We start from the raw sequence: 17,629 nt of genomic DNA, 5'->3' as shown, positions 1-17,629 counted from the left end.
GCCGATCTGGTGATTGGTGATCGGAGGGTGATGAGGGTCAACTCCTCTGGCCGAGGCATCAGGCCTGGATGGGGGGCGGAGCCGGGGATTGGGGGGATATGATGGTCCCCTTGCCCAGGCCTGAAGCCTGGGTCAGAGGCGTCAGGCTTGGGCGGGGGGTGGAGCAAGTGATCAGAGGGAGATGGGGGTCCCCTGCCCAGGCATGATTCCTGGGCCAGAGGCCTCAGGCCTGGGCGGGGGCCACAGCCAGTGATCGGGGGGAGATGGGGGTCCCCTGTCCAAGCCTGATGCCTTTGGCCCAGGCATCAGGCCTGGGCAAGGGGCCGATCAGGCGATCGGAGGGTGATGGGGGTCTACGCCTCTGGCCGAGGCATCAGGCCTGGGCAAGGGGCAGAGCCAGCAATCGCAGGGGTCTGGGGGTCCCCTGCCCAGGCCTGATGCCTGGGCCAAAGGCATCAGGCCTGGGCTGGGGCAGAACCAGTGATGGGGGGAAATGAGGGTCCCCTTGTGTCAGGCCTGGGCAAGGGGCCGATCCTGCGATTGGAGGGTGATGGGGGTCAATGCCTGAGGGCTCCCAGTATGTGAGAGGGGGCAGGCTGGGCTGAGGGACACTCCCCCACACACACACACACCCAGTGCACGAATTTCGTGCACCGGGCCCCTAGTATATTATAAAAGTATCTTTATAAAGCCAAATGATCAGAGGAAAACTCAGTTAAGCACATCACCAGTAGTTTTAATATAAAATCTAGTTCCTCCTGAAATACACATGTAAGAATACGTATTAAACTAAAAGGGAGCAGCATAAGCTAATTAAAGAGGACAGGATTTGGAGAGCCAGACTTTGGTTTTGGTCTCAATTCTGCCTATTGTGAGATCTATGAGCTGGGTCCTGTCAAAACCCTGAGAATCTAATTCCTCACATGTAAACCTCAACATGTTTTGTAAGCTATCTATTGGGCCCTGGTCTATCACTTTAAATGTCATAAAATTCAATTAAGCTTTAATGGCCCATCTCTTAGATTCCCCAAGGTGTCCTCACAGCAGCCCCTGACTTACCTGCCTAGCAACCACCTGCTGAAGAGCATTCTGACACTTGGCATAAGTATGATCTCTCATAATGATCATGATGACAGGCATTAACTTATCCACCAAAGCCAGAGGACCATGCTTCAATTCACCAGCGAGGATGCCTTCAGAGTGCATGTAAGTGATTTCTTTGATTTTCTAATAGAAAAGAACTAGATTAGTCTTCAGTCTCTTTTTCAAAAACCCATTCTTAATTAAGCATTACACAAATATTAGATATCTGAAGTCACTTTTTTATCCAAAAGTATTAAAGGACCACCGATCTATAAATATAGCCAACAGGCTAACAGATCATTGTTTCTATAATATCTACAGTGACTAGAAGTTTTAAGACCTACAAGGGCTTTTTCAAGATTTAATTTAATTTAAATTTGTTTTGTTAATCCTCACCTGAGTATATTTTTTCCATTGCTTTTCAGAGATAGTGGAAGGGGGTGGGGGAAGAGAGAGAGAAACATCGATGTGAGAGGGACACACATCGACTGATTGCCTCCCACACATGCCTCAACCAGGGGTGGGAAGCAAATCCCCAACCCAGTATGTTCCCTTGACAAAGAATCGAACCCAAGACCCTTCGGTGTGTGGGCTGACATTCTAACCAGGGCTTTTCAACATTTTAGATTCTCATGAACATACTCATGTAACTGTTCTACTTGGTTAATGTTTGACCTGAATTAAATCCCACACTTAGAGAACTTAATCTTTATTTCAGTCGTATCTGGACAATAAAATAATCAAAGCTACTTGCTAAACCCAAGCTATCATGCTAAAATGTACTCTTCTTTATTTTCACTTTTTCATTAAGTATAAATTGTTACACCTTCTCAGGGCAAACAAACCAGAATGCATAAAAACAAAAGCACTTGTAAAAGTTTCACCTATTTCATTCAAACTAAAAGTATGACTATGTACAAGGTCCATAAGTCAACAGGCTGAAATTATAAGTGAGAAGACTTACTAGTGCCCCTTCAAGACAAGTAGCATAATGATAGCCACGCCCCATTATCAAGACCGACTTCTGATGATAAAGTTCTGTTGCCAGTTTCTGAATTTCATCATCTATACTCAGTACTTCCTTAATCAAATCTGTTAAGAAGTAACATTATAAACTGTTGAACAAAAATAGACAGAGGCAAAGAAGCATTGAACAGACTGTCAAACTACAGTGGGAAGGTAGGGGAGGGTTGGGGGGTAAGAGATCAACTGAGGGACTTGTAGGCATGCATATAAGCACAACCAACAGATGCAAGATATTGGGGGGGGGTGAGGGGGTGGTGAAGGCAAGTGTCAGGGGGTAGGGGAGGCTCGGGGGAGGTCACTGGGGGGAAAAAAGGAGACATATGTACTACTATTTGTAATACCTTAAACAATAAAATAAAAAATAAAAAAAGAAGTAACATTAGCAACATCTATGAAAAAGGATAATTAACCGAACCAATATAAAAACAATAATATATTGGTAGCAACTGACAAAAGACCAGTGTTTCTATTCCCTTGTGATATCAGAGAGGAATTTTTAAATACAAAGGTGCAAAAGTAGAAAGATTTATTGACTAAACAGCTAGAAGCCACAGCTTCAAGTACAAGAAGAAAATGACACCCATTACGGCTCCCTTAGACAACAAAAGTGTAGTATAAGAGCATCTTCATACCAGGCAGCCGCTTCAGTCCAAGCATGATCTCTTTGCGTCTCTCTTGCATGGAAATCCTGTCATCACACATCATAAGGGCAAACATCACAAGGGATACAAACTGGCTGGTGTAAGCCTAAAATACCACAAAAAAGCAGTTGTATTTTAAGAACTTAGAGTTTTTCATTTAAAAAATACGCAAACAAATTCCCATTGGTTTTATAAGCACATATTGTCCATTTTCTTTTTTTTTAAATCTTCACTCAAGGACACGCTACTGATTTTATGGAGAGAAGGAGTAAGAAAGAGGGGGAGGGGAGAAGAACAAAGCGGAAGGAGGAGGGAGAAAAACATGGATGTGAAAGAGAAACATCGATTGGTTGCCTAAATGCTGGCAAGGATGTGGAGAAAAAGGAATCCTAGCACACTGTTGGTGGGAATGCAGACTGGTACAACCACTATGGAAAACAGTGTGGAGTTTCCTCAAAAAATTAAAAATGGTGCCCTGACCGGTTTGGCTCAGTGGATAGAGCGTCGGCCTGCGGACTGAAAGGTCCCAGGTTCGATTCCGGTCAAGGGCATGTACCTTGGTTGCCGGCATATCCCCAGTGGGGAGTGTGTAGGAGGCAGCTGATTGATGTTTCTAACTCTCTATCCCTCTCCCTTCCTCTCTGTAAAAAAATCAATAAAATACATTTAAAAAAAAAATTAAAACTGGAACTGCCATTTGATCCATAGGAATAATTACATTAATAACATGCTATTAATAACTTTTGTGAATACTGCCTTCTAATCTCTACTATGTTTTTCCTTTTTATATTGTTTAGAAAATTAATTCTTAGTAGGTATAATTTTATAACTTGCTTTTATTTTTGACATAATAAATACTTTCCCAAGACAGAATGCTTTCTTTCTTACTTACTAGTGTGTAATTATCTTAAGGAACTTTTTCCATCTCTTTAGGCCTCAGATGGCCCATCTGTTAAAAGTACACAATACTTACAAGATAATCATGAGAATAAATGAGACAAGTATAAATCAATCAACATAATGTCTGACATATAGGCTAAAAACAAACTTTTTACTGATGAAAGCTTGAACTAAGACTTTAATTCAAAAATATTTTTTCTTAACTACAGACCTATGAGTATTTTAAAACTTGTAGTCATGCTGCCGGGACTATTTTTAATCCCATTAGCTGTATATAAATGTAAGATATGACTGCTTTTTCACATTCTTTACAATATTGAGAATTATCCTTTTAACAAATTTTTACCATTGACTGATAGACAATGGACTCTTTCTACTCCTTTACCATACACACCTTGAATCTAAAAAAATTAAGATTTTTATTCATGCTTGTTAGCCATTTATGTTTCTTCTTTTAAGGTTTAACTTCATTGTTCTTCACTTATTTTCAACTTTGGCCTTTTTTTTCCTTTTAAGTGGGTCGTACCCTAGCCAGTTTGGCTCAATGGATAGAGTGTCAGCCTGCAGACTGAAGGGTCCTGGGTTCAATTATGGTCAAGGGCACATGTCCAGGTTGCGAGCTCGATCCCCAGAAGGGGGCAGCCAATCAGTGATTCTCTCTTGTCACTGATGTTTCTATCCCTCTCTCCCTCCCCCTTCCTCTCTGAAATCAATAAAAATATATTCTTTTAAAAAAGTTGGTTGTAAGTCCAGGAAGCGCAGAGAACCCCAAACAAAAGGAACCCAAAGAGGACCACACCAAGACACATCATAATTAAAATGCCAAGAGCAAAAGACAAAGAGAGATCTTAAAAGCAGGAAGAGAAAGAAAGTCAGTTACCTACAAGGGAGTACCCATACGAATGTCAGCTGATTTCTCAACAGGAACTTTGCAGGCCAGAAGGGAGTGGCAAGAAATATTCAAAGTGATGAATGCCAAGAACCTACAACCAAGATTACTTTATCCAGCAAAGCTATCATTCAGAATTGAAGGCCAGATAAAGAGCTTCACAGATAAGGAAAAGCTAAAGGAGTTCATCACCACCAAACCAGTATTATATGAAATGCTGAAAGGTATCCTTTAAGAAGAGGAAGAAGAAAAAGGTAAAGATACAAATTTTGAACAATAAATACACATCTATCAACAAGTGAATCTGAAAATCAAGTGAATAATCTGATGAACAGAATGAACTGGTGATTATAATAGAATCAGGAGCATAGAAAGGGAGTGGACTGGCTATTCTTGGGGGGGAAAGGGGTGTGGGGATGCCGGAAGAGACTGGACAAAAATCGTGCACCTATGGATGAGGACAGTGGGTGGGGAGTGAGGGAGGATGGTGGGATGGGAACTGGGTGGAGGGGAGTTATGAGGGGAAAAAAGAGGAACAAATGTAATAATCTGAACAATAAAGATTTAATAAAAAAAAAAGTTGGTTGTAAGGTCTTTACTGTTATGTATCAAATACTTTTTCGCAGTTTGGTTTAACCTTTTATAATGGTGTTTACTGACACAGAAGTTTCATTTTTTTTTAAACTCTCATGTAGTACTTTTAAATTTAAAGTCCTTCCATCCTAACATCAGTTAAGTATTATTATATTTTCTTAATTCTATTGTTATCATTGTCCCATATTATTTGGCTTTTTTTTTTTTTTACTTTCAACATTTCATTTATTTGAGTTTTTTTTAAAGTATATTTTTATTGATTTCAGAAAGAAAGGGAGAGGGAGAGATAGAAATATCAATGATGAGAATCACTGATTGCCTCCTGCATGCCCCCTACTGGGGATCCGGGCATGTGCCCCTGACTGGACTCAAACCTGGGACCCTTCAGTCCACAGGCAGTCTATCTACTGAGCCAAACTAGCAAGGGCCCATTTTAGTTGACTTTTTCACTTCATTTTTAAACCACCTGAAATTAATTTTAGTACAAAGTGTTAACTTATGTTTTTCTATTTTTATAAATAACCAATTTTCCCTTCATTTCAATTTCACTCCACCCTTTCTCTACTAGTTTGCGATATTCATTTAATGTAGTGGAGTTATGTTGCAGAACTATTGATTCCGTCTCACAGATCTGTCATTTTTTTACAAAATAATCTTCCCATCCAGAAATATGGTATTCCACCAATTTGTGTTAGGAATTAAAAGTCTATAAAGTTATACAGTTACCATCTATATTCAACAAATATTTATGGAACACCTTACACATTTCTTGGTAAAATTATTTTAAGTTTTTTATAGCCATTAAAAATAGAATCCCCCTCCAAACACACACATTTATATCATTTTTAAGTAGTCACTACTTTAAAAAGTTTATAAAGAAAGTATTTTTGTATATGTTTTATATAAAGCACTGAGAAATATTTTACTTTCTATTTTTGAGCTTTATACAGGTAGTCAATCATATCAATTGCAACTAAGGAGAATTTTATTTCTCCTTTCCCATTGTTTTACTTATTTTTTCCTATTAAACTGGATAGAACTCCTAGAACTGGGATAGCATATGTTTCACAGAGAGCCAATCCTAACTCATTGTACTCACAGTGAAACATCATGTTGAAAAAGATTCTAGTCTAAGGCCACCTTTTTCACTTCACAGTAATAAAGATAAAATCCTAGGAAGATTCCAGAAGAACAGCAAGGGCCCTCTAAGATGAAGGTCCTGAAGCTTTCGGTTTTGCAGTTCCTTCATTCACTTTTCTCTATTATTTAACTCCATTGCTTTATTGAGTTTCCTTTTTCTAGCTTCTTTAGTTAAATACTTAATTCATTTTTTAAAGATAAGCATTTAATGCTATGAATTTACCTCTAATTATAAATTTGGCCACATACTCTAAACTTTTACTCACAATGTTCATTATCATTATTTCTTCTAAGCCTTTTAAAATAGTAGTTCTGATATCATTTTAACTCAACAGTTATTTAAAGGAATGTTTTAATGTTTCAGGTATTTGAGGTTTTTACTGACACATTTATTATTAAATCACTAGGATTACTGTGGTGTGGTCAGCTATAATGTTATCTATAACTTTAACTTTAGAAAATTTATGTTGAGTGTTTTTTTGTGTGTGGATTATATGCTGACTTTCTGTTACTCTTCTCTGGATAAGGAATCACTTCATTAGTGAATATTTTCCTGTCAGAATGTGGATACTGAGCTTCCAATATAACAAAATCAGTCTACCAATGCTCCTTACCTTCCCAATAGTTCAATGAAATTCCTAATTTCCTCTTACTAGACCTCCCAGCTATCAGCTGCTCAGATATTCCTCCACAGACAGCTACCTGTCCCTGTGCTGCTATGAATTCTACTGATGCACTGGGATTTTTTTTTTCTCTATAGCACTGAAGTGGATTTGCAGTTCTTTGCCTCCAGCACATCTATATTCTAAATTTCAGTTACTCCCAGTCTACCTCTTCCTACTGAAGTTTACTTTACAATAAGCCAACTAATCACAGATTATATTATCAGGACAGAGGGAGAGACCCAGTATCCTGGATGCCTGGGATACCTAAATTGTTTCTAATCCAAACTGATCAGATAATGAGTATTTCAGTTTCTCTATACCACAACTAAAAATGTTATTCTCTAGAGTAATGTTTCTTTGTTTGGACCTGAAACATCTAAACACTGGTTTTCAAGTACAAATATTAAACAGAATAATCTTAATGCACATATTTTTCCATTGAATTCCTATCACAGCTTAATTTCAGTTTCATGTTTTTCAGTTCCTCAATAACTACCAGGAAACCAATTATGAGAAAAATAAGTTATACCTCACATTTTGAATTTATTGAGGTTTGAAAGAATTTACCAGAAAAATGTTGACTCTGAACTTTTAAACTTGGTTTTACCTTTTACTCAGCCAAAAATAAAGTTATATTGGTTTATTTTTTAAAATCAACAAAAGTCAGCATGGTGGTGAAATTCTAAACACCTACAATAACATACAAAATCACTGAACCTGTACATTTATACCCATCAATTCCTACAGATATATCAAATTATCTATGGTATGATACTATGAGAAAGTTAATAATATCTTTCTAACCCTGATAGGTTCTCAGGCAAAGCTGGGAATTCATAATCAAGATTACAGTATTCTTGTGCTAGCTCCATCACCAGGCCCCCAATGATGAGCTTCTTTGATCATATTTGCCATTCAGAAATGGTCTATGACTAAACTTTTCAAGATTGTCTAAGGCTATTAAAGAACACAAAATTACTTTAGAATCCAAGAAAAATTAAATGTGACTAAATTACCATACTTATTAATATTTTTAAAGGAGTTATTTTATTAAAGAAATTAAAGTATGTACTTTAAAAAGATACTTATTTTCTTATGTAAGATGTAACCACTAGGGGAAACTGTGTAAAGAGTACATGGACTTCTCTGTACTATCTTTACAACTTCCTATAAAGCTAGTGATTTCAATATAAAAAGTTTATTTTAAAAAAGGACTTACAAAAAAAGAACCACTGATATAAATAACATGAATAAATCTCAAAAACCTCATGTTAAATGAAAGAAGACAGCTATAAATGACATGTATTATATAATTCCCTTTTTAAGAACTTTCTAGAAAATGATATAAAAGAAGACAATAGTAGTTGTCTGAGCTTGAGGGGTAGAAATGAGGACTGACTATACCGGGCACAAGGAAACTTTTTCAAGTGAGTAACTGTTCTAAAATTGGACTGTGATGATAGTTACAGATCCAAATTTACTAAAACTATACATTTAATAACTGGTGAGTGTTATTTATAATATGAAAATTATATTTCAATAAAGCTATAGAAAAAAGGTTAACAGTAAAATTGAGGTAATGGTATATGAATTGTTAATGTAAAATTTTTTTAACTCTGCTATATGTTTGAAAATTATTGTAACAAAATGTTGAGCAAAATTAAAGTTTTCATAAGCTATACAATTATAAATTTTAAAAAGTCTTTCCCATGGCAACTCACAGTTTAAGAAAGATTTAATAAAAAGTAAGTCAACAAAATAGCATCCATTCAATTGTATGTATACCACATGAAGCCCTTGTTTCACAATGCATTGTGAATAAAAGGGCCCTGGGATTCCAATCCCCAATCAAAGCTGTCCGGAAATCCACAAGCCCCTGTTTAGAGCAGTTGGTTATTTATTCAGGCACAGACTGGAAACCCAAACACAAATATCTTACATGTTTTAATTATCACACAGAGAAAATTCAGGTTTCAGCTTTCTATAAAGTATAGTGTTGGTAGTATCCAAGTAACCAACAAACACTCATCAGAGCTTTTACATAAGAAGAACGAATTTTCCACAAAAAAATTCTCCATGAGGTTCTTTAAAAGAAAAAAATATTTAAATGTGGTTATATATGTTAATATCATCTTTCACACTCCTTTAATTAGAATCAAATCCACCAATACCTAAGCATCTTACCAGACAATCAGCAAGAAATACTGAACTTAAGCAGAAAATTAGACAACTGTAATTTTGTAATCATAAAAGTAATACATTTGTGGAAAGAGAACATCTTTGCATATATACACTTAATAAGATTCCTATTTTTATTAACATATTATGCACATCCCAATTTCAAAGAGCAAAGTAGTCTCACTAGGCCTTAAAAAAAATGAGGGTGCTTTTAAATCTCCACGAATGTAGTATCTAAAGAGAAACGGACAATTATATAATACTCACTTTTCTTTCTTTAATTTCCAAATTCTGTACTAAAGGTGTACTCCTTTTTACAAGATTTCAAAGGTAGTATGTATATTTTGACATATTTATTAGAAACTATAAATATGTAAATAAAATTTCAAAAATTATTAAAATTAAACTGAATGTTTCTAATCTGTTATTTTTCTAATTCCCTACTACATATAATAAAAGAAGGGAACATTATACTTACCTATGTACCTGGCAGGAGGATATAAGTGATGAATGGGGACAGCAGCAGAGACCTTTTCAAAACGGACTTACGTTATATACATTTGTCCTTTCAAATTCTTAATATGGAAGTGATGAAGGGGACAACAAGTGTTTTATCTATTGTTGACCCTTAAGTCTTACAATAATTAGTAAACTCTGAGTTCTATAAGTGCTAACAACTTAAATACAAGATATGGATTAGTCTATTTCACCAACACTATGATTAAATAATTACATAAGAACTAAGTCAAGAATTTACCTTTGTGCTGGCCACGCCAATCTCGGGCCCAGCATTAATGTGAACTCCACAGTCTGTCTCCCTTGATATGGAACTGCCGACAGTGTTGGTGATCCCCACAGTTAAAGCTCCTCTCTCCTTGCAGTATCGAAGACCCATCAGGGTATCTGCTGTCTCACCTGTGTATAAAGGAAGACAAAAGTAACACATACAGCAGTTAATATATGCTTTTTTAGATGTAAAAACAAAAAACTGACTACACTTTCAACAAAAAATCATTCGTTTTAAATAAAATTTAAAATATGCATTTAAAATAATAAATGAGCAAAACTTTAACAGGATCCTACTTATTAGGATCTCCTTTCCTTCTTTGTCTTTGGAAATTCAGCTCTTTAGTGTAAAACGTGTTTATTTTACTAATTCATTAAGAATCACATATCAAAATAAATCTCTATTTGCCATTTGCAATATCATTTTATCTTTAAATAACAATTTTTGCCAAGATAATTCTTAGAAAGAATGACTTTCCTTTTCGCCAAATCTTTAAAATTAGCATACCTGACTGACTAATAAAAAAGCAAACATCATCTCGGAAAACTGGCGTGTTTCTATCCAGGAAATCACTGGCTAGCTCTACCATAACCGGCAACTCAGTCAGCTCTTCAAGAACTTGACGTGTCTGTAAAGAAAAAATTATTTGGTCAAACAACTTTATTTCAAATACTCTTTTTCACTGGCCTTCTTTGGCCTCAATGTATAGTTTTCACTTTTCTGATTATAAAAATGAAACGTGCATTGTTAGAAAATATAAACAATACAGATTAAAGCACAAAAAATAAAATACTCAAAATTTCACCATGCAGGGAAAAGCACATGTATAAAATGTTTTGAGAAGCAGCAAAAGCACTGTTTTGAATTAGCTTGTATGTTATCTCTAACTTCCCAATTCTAATCTTTAAATGATGATTCATAAAATACCAAGCCAGTGAAATTCCAAATAAGATAAACACCCAGTGAAAAATTAAACACTTCAAAAATACTACATATTCATAAGTAGTACCATTCCAAAAAAAAAAAGTCAATACACTTCAGAAATCTAGTTTGAAAAAAAGCTCACTACTTTCAAATTTTGTAGTATGGAAAGTAAAGTAGGAGGTAGTATGCTTTTGCTCAAAGAGCACCTTTAAATTCATTTTAATTAAATTCCTTTTACTCTAAACATCAGAAAGTTAAAAACAATAGAAAAGTAAAATTTTAGGCCCTTCAGTCACATACATTTAGTTGCCTTAATAACTATGTAGATCACCTACTTATTTAGGTAAGTGGCCCTACCCATTTTTTGCCCCATCTCTGCATTCCTCCTCCTTCACAGAAGTGAAAAACTGTAAAGGTTTCCTTACTTCATATCCCTTTAACTTTCTTGCCACAAATGTGAACTAAATCATTTTGTTCTATAACTTTGGTTGGCCCCTTTTTAAAAATGTTATAACATCATGTACAGAAAGTCTTCGAGGATAAAAATGTTCCTATTTTTAACTAACTTTTTTCCATTGATGTATTAAATTTACTAATCCTCCTATCTAATAAAAGAGAAAAATGGTAATTGGCGTACGACGATACCCTTTTCATTGGCTAATCAGGGCTATATGCAAATTAACTGCCAACTAAGATTGGCAGTTAACTGCCAACTAAGATGGGCAGTTAACTGCCAACAAGATGGCAGTTAATTTGCATATGTAGGCACAATGCAGGGAGGCGAAAGGGAAAGCAGGAAGAAGCCCCCTGCCACTGACAGTGATCGGAAACCCAGGGGGGAGCTAAGAGCTGGGGGGCAGGGCAAAGGCGGCCCTGGGGCCGCCTTTGCCCTGCTCCCCCTAGCCATGATTGGAGAATCAGGCACCTTTGCCGCCCTGGCCAGTGATAGCAGGAAGTAGGGGTGGAGCCAGCGATGGGAGCTGGGCACGGTCGAAGCTGGCAGTCCCGGGAGCTAGGGGTCCCTTGCCTGGGCCTAAAGCGTAGCCCACGATTGCGGGGCCGCTGCAGCTGCGGGTCCCCGCTGCTTGAGCCGGACGCCTCGGCCAGAGGCATTAGGCCTGGGCAGGGGCGGAGCCTGCAACCGCGGGGAGCTGGGGGTCCCCTGCCCAGGCCTGACACCTCTGCCGGAGGCCTCAGGCCTGGTCAAGGGGCCGATCCGGTGATTGGTGATCGGAGGGTGATGAGGGTCAACTCCTCTGGCCGAGGCATCAGGCCTGGGTGGGGGGCGGAGCCGGGGATTGGGGGGATATGATGGTCCCCTTGCCCAGGCCTGAAGCCTGGGTCAGAGGCGTCAGGCTTGGGCGGGGGCTGGAGCAAGCGATCAGAGGGAGATGGGGGTCCCCTGCCCAGGAATGATTCCTGAGCCAGAGGCCTCAGGCCTGGGCGGGGGCCAGAGCCAGTGATCGAGGGGAGATGGGGGTCCCCTGTCCAAGCCTGACACCTCTGGCGGAGGCGTCAGGCCTGGGCAAGGGGCCGATCCTGCGATTGGAGGGTGATGGGGGTCAATGCCTGAGGGCTCCCAGTATGTGAGAGGGGGCAGGCTGGGCTGAGGGACACTCCCCCCCCCCCCCCACACACACACACCCAGTGCACGAATTTCGTGCACCGGGCCCCTAGTATATAATAAAAGGCTAATATGCAAGTCGACCAAACAGCGGAACAATCAGTCGCTATAATGTGCAGTGACCACCAGGGGGCAGACGCTCAATGCAGGAGCTGCCCCCTAGTGGTCATTGGGCTCCCACAGGGGGAGCGCCTTTCAGCCAGAAGCCGTGGTGAGCGCAGCGGCGGTGGCAGGAGCCTCTCCTGCCTCTGCAGCAGCACTAAGGATATCCTATAGATACCTTAGGCCCGCTCCTCAGGGGGAACGGGCCTAAGCTGTCAGTCAGACACCCACCAAGGGCTCCCAGACTGCAAGAGGGTGCAGGCCAGGCTGAGGGACACCACCCCCAAGTGCACAAATCTTGTGCACTGGGCCTCTAGTTTTACATAAATGACTGACACTAAGATGCTAAATATTTTCCCTCAAACATAAATCAAACTTTCCTGCTCCTGTTTACAATGTAAAGTTATACTGAAATTATACTCTTCAAAGTTAAAAAAGAAAGATACAAATCTGGCAACTTACCAAGTATTTAAAAACTAGAGGCCTGGTGCACAGATTCGTGGACTGGTGGGTCCTTTTTTTTTTTATATCGGTGCACGATCAATCGAGGCTGGGGAGGGACTGCTGGAGGGCTCCAGGGTGTGTCTGGCCCATCTTGCCCAGTCCTGATCAACCAGACCCCAGAAGCAAGCTAACCTACCGGTCAGAGCATCTGCCCCCGGTGGTAAGTGTGCATCATAGCTACCAGTAAAATGGTCGTTTAGGCTTTTATATATATACTAGAGGCCCAATGCACGGATTCGTGCACTGGTGGGGGGCATGGCCTACAGGGATTGGCCCGCTGCAGGAGCAGCCATTCATCCCAGTCAGCCAAGCAGCACTCCCACTGTGGGAGCACACTGACCACCAGGGGGCAGCTTCTGCATTGAGTGTCTGCCCCCTGGTGGTTAGTGTGTGTCATAGCGACTAGTCGACCAGTCGTTTTGCTGTTCAGTCGCTGGGCTTTTATATATATAGATAATACACCTCAGAAAGTAATCTGAAGGTATATCTGTGCTAATAGTTTGTTCTTTCAATAGAAGCAACTCTTTAGAAATAGACAGAATGACATATTTTCATCATAAGAGGCTAATTTAATGTTAAATTCCATTGCATGCCACTGGAAAAACCCAAGACAATAAACATTTTGAAAAGCAATCTATACTTAGAATGATTTTAGTTAACTGTTATTGTTCAGGATACACAGTATATACTAAAAAAGCAATTATGCAAATGTGTCATTCACATTTGACACCACCAAAAACAAACAAAAACCTACATAGAATTAATGATATTATTTTATACTAGAGGCCCGGTGCACAGAATTTGTGCAGGGGGGGGGGGAGTGTGTCCCTCAGCCCAGCCTGCACCCTCTCCAATCTGGGACATCCCTCTCACAATCCAGGACTGCTGGCTCCCAACCGCTCGCCTGCCTGCCTGCCTGCCTGATTGCCCCTAACCGCTTCTGCCTGCCAGCCTGATTACCCCCTAACCACTCCCCTGCCAGCCTGATCGACACCTAACTGCTCCCCTGCTGGCCTGATTGCCCCAACTACCCTCCCCTGTTGGCCTGGTTCCCAACTACCTTCCCTGCAGGCCTGGTCCCCCCAACTGCCCTCCCCTGCAGGCCTGGTCCCTCCCAACTGCCCTCTCCTGCAGGCCTGGTCCCTCCCAACTGCCCTCCCCTGCAGGCTTGGTCCCTCCCAACTGCCCTCTCCTGCAGGCCTGGTCCCTCCCAACTGCCCTCCCCTGCAGGCCTGGTCCCTCCCAACTGCCCTCCCCTGTAGGCCTGGTCCCTCCCAACTGCCCTCCCCTGCCAACCATCTTGTGTCCACATGGGGGCGGCCATATTGTGCGTTGGAGTGATGGTCAATTTGCATATTACTCTTTTATTAGATGGGATGATAAACCATGAGATTGCTAATGTTAGTTAACTATAGTAGTCTCAGCATCCATAAAAACAAAACATAGCCCAAGCTGGTTTGGCTATGTTTTGTTTTTGTGGCTAGAATGTCAGCCTGCAGACTGAAGGGTCCTGGGTTTTATTCCAGTGAAGGGCACATGCTTAGGTTGCAGGCTCGATCCCCAAAAGGGGGCATGCAGGAGGCAGTCGATCAATGATTCTCTCTCATCATTGTTTTTCTCTCTCTCTCCCTCTCCCTTCCTCTCTGAAATGAATTAAAAAATACATGTTTTAAAAAATAGATTAAATCTTCTCAAATTTCAGATTAGAAAAGCCTAACAGAGCATATAACTTCTGCTCCAAAATTCAAACTTAGCATTAGATACAACATTTACTCAAATTTTTAATTTCTGAATAATGAGCTTATTCAGTAATAGACCTAAACCACCACTAAATTAACCAATCACTTAATTTACACTATCGTCTTTAATTCATTCTTTCTTTCCCATGCTCAAAAACATCACTTTTTTACAACTCTTCCCTTTGATACTGCAGACTTTCCTTTTTAGGACTATGTAATTTCTTTTTTAAGAGAAGAGTAAAGCCTGTTGAAATTCAAGGTCTGGGTGATTAGCTAGTTTTAAATCACTAAATAACTAGCTCCCACAGGTGTAGACAACAAATATTTATGCCCCAGCAAATAAAAAATTACTATGTCATGAACTTTAAGAATCATCCTCAAAGTAGCAACTGAATATGAAAGGGTCTTCTGTACTTATGGGAGCTGACATCAGCGCACATAAACTACACATGGATCTGATTTATTGGAGTAAAAAAGATGGTTATATTCCTAAGCTTGTGCACTGACAACAACACACTTCTTTAATATAAAATTGCAGCTTCCAAAATAACAGTTTAAAGAACAAAATCTGACATAAGGCAGACTTCCTTTCCTTGTAGAACCCTGCCTGCCAAGTAAAATCCTGGTGAGGTTCACCCATGGTACCAGCCATCTCATCTGTCTGGGGTAAGTGAACAATGAGAAGCAAAACTCAATGGCTGCTCTTGTAGAAGTAGGCATGTGCACTAGACCACAAGGCTAAGATGGTGCAAAAACTTTCCCTCTCTTTGCCTTTCACTAACAAAGTCATTTGTAGGCATTCTAAGATCCTTTCTAAAGCAGATCTTCCATTAATAAATAATTCCAAGGATCTATTAAAATTTCTGCCTCCAACCTTCTTGATTTTTGTCATGCAAACTGAAAATATAACATGATGTTTTAACAAAGGAGAGTTTTACATGGTGTGTTACTGGAGGTACTATTTGTTTGCAGATATCTTCTGATACCAAACATATTACAATTAAGATTTTAAGAAGCTACTTACAGCTACACCAGCATGATAACTTGTTCCACAAGCAATAAGAATCAAGCGCCGGCACCTCTGGATCTCCTTAATGTGATCCTTCAAACCGCCCAAATTCACTGAAATAAAAGTTCATGTATATAATTATTTAGGAAAGAACCATATGAAATAAGGAATCATTTTTGATAAGTGCCCACTATCAATCTGGGAAGTAACAGAATTTTAAAGAATTTGTATTCCTCTGAGGAACTCTTATAGAAGTAGGCATGTGCACTATCCACTGAGCCAAACTGGCTAGGGCTCCTCTCAGTCTTTGCCATCTCATTCACCTAATGTCAGAGTCATCCTCATTGCTCCTATCCCTTCTCCACATCCACTCGACCAGCAAGTCCTAGGAACTCCACCTAGGAGTTCTCTGTAGTTCGTTTGTTTTCTTTTTTTTTTCTCCTTAGGTCCCTATTTTTTGAAAAGTAATTAAAATAAGGCACAACTTAACTGGTTCCCCAGACTTGTAAGGAGCCTTATTCAGCTCCCTACCACATGTCCACACTACTACAGTATGTATCAGACTTTAACTTGTTTGGTCAATTTTACATTCCTTTCTTTTTTAAAAAAAATATATATTTTATTGATTTTTTTAGAGAGGAAGGGAGAGGGATAGAGAGTTAGAAACATCGATAGAGAGAAACATCGATCAGCTGCCTCCTGCACACCCCTCCCCGCCCCCCCGGGGATGTGCCTGCAACCAAGGTACATGCCCCTGACTAGAATCAAACCTGGGACCTCTCAGTCCGTAGGCCAACGCTCTATCCACTGAGCCAAACCGGTTAGGGCCATTCCTTTCTTTAGATTAAAAGTTATCTTAGCCGAAACCGGTTTGGCTCAGTGGATAGAGCGTCGGCCTGCGGACTGAAAGGTCCCAGGTTCGATTCTGGTCAAGGGCATGTGCCTGGGTTGTGGGCATATCTCCAATGGGAGATGTGCAGGAGGCAGCTGATCTATGTTTCTCTCTCATCGATGTTTCTAACTCTCTATCTCTCTCCCTTCCTCTCTGTAAAAAATCAATAAAATATATTTTTTAAAAAAAAGTTATCTTAAAGGCAAAACTATATGGACACAGTAGATGCTGATGTCTGGAGGTGGGGAAGTTGCTGATTACAAAGGACACAAGGAATTTTTAGAGTAACGGAACTGTGCTATGTCTTCATTGTTGTAGAGGTCAGCATTATGAGCATGTTATGGAAGTTTTTTGAAACTCACTGAATTATACAATAAGAACAATAAATTTTATTATATCTATACTAATAAAAGGGTAATATGCTAATTAGACCAGATAGCCCGGACATCTTCCGGACGTCTTTCCTGACAAAGCCGGGGCCCCGGGCAAAGCCACCCAGAGTCCCAGGTGCCTGTGGCTGGCCCAGGCTTAGCTGGCCCGGGTCCCGGGTGCCTGCAGCCAGCCAGAGGGAGGGAAGCCTGGGTCTTGGGTGCGGGGGCCAAGGCAGAGGTGGTTAGGGGCAATCGGGCAGGCAGGCGAGCAGTTAGAGGTGATCAGGCAGGTAGGCAGAGACAGTTAGGGGTGATCAGGCAGGTAAGTGAGCAGTTAGGGACGATCAGGCAGGCAGGCAGGCAGGCAGGCGAGCGGTTAGGAGCCAGTGGTCCCGGACTGCAAGAGGGATGTCCGACTGCCGGTTTAGGCCCGATCCCAGAAGATGGATGGTGGGTCATATACAAGAGGGATCAGGCCTAAATCGGCAGTCGGACATCCCCTGAGGAGTCCTGGATTGCAAGAGGGTGCAGGCCGGGCTGAAGAACCCCCCCTCCCCCCTG

General features: G+C 40.3%; 1 protein-coding gene across 1 annotated transcript in view; it reads right to left on the bottom strand.

The window, feature by feature from the left end:
- GFPT1 (glutamine--fructose-6-phosphate transaminase 1) overlaps positions 1–17,629 on the bottom strand; it is a 59,224-nt gene that overhangs the window by 3,265 nt on the left and 38,330 nt on the right. The window contains exons 12-17 of the mRNA XM_059659572.1: positions 15,821–15,918; positions 10,411–10,531; positions 9,874–10,031; positions 2,742–2,856; positions 2,048–2,175; positions 1,060–1,227 (exon numbers count right to left, since the gene is read on the bottom strand). Of these exons, the coding sequence (XP_059515555.1) occupies positions 1,060–1,227; positions 2,048–2,175; positions 2,742–2,856; positions 9,874–10,031; positions 10,411–10,531; positions 15,821–15,918 (788 nt within the window). The remainder of the gene's footprint in view (positions 1–1,059; positions 1,228–2,047; positions 2,176–2,741; positions 2,857–9,873; positions 10,032–10,410; positions 10,532–15,820; positions 15,919–17,629) is intronic.

Source organism: Myotis daubentonii, chromosome 12, assembly GCF_963259705.1.
Source record: "Myotis daubentonii chromosome 12, mMyoDau2.1, whole genome shotgun sequence".
Lineage (NCBI taxonomy): Eukaryota > Metazoa > Chordata > Mammalia > Chiroptera > Vespertilionidae > Myotis > Myotis daubentonii.
The sequence above is the reverse complement of the archived record's forward strand: the minus strand, read 5'-3'. Positions and strand labels throughout refer to the sequence as shown.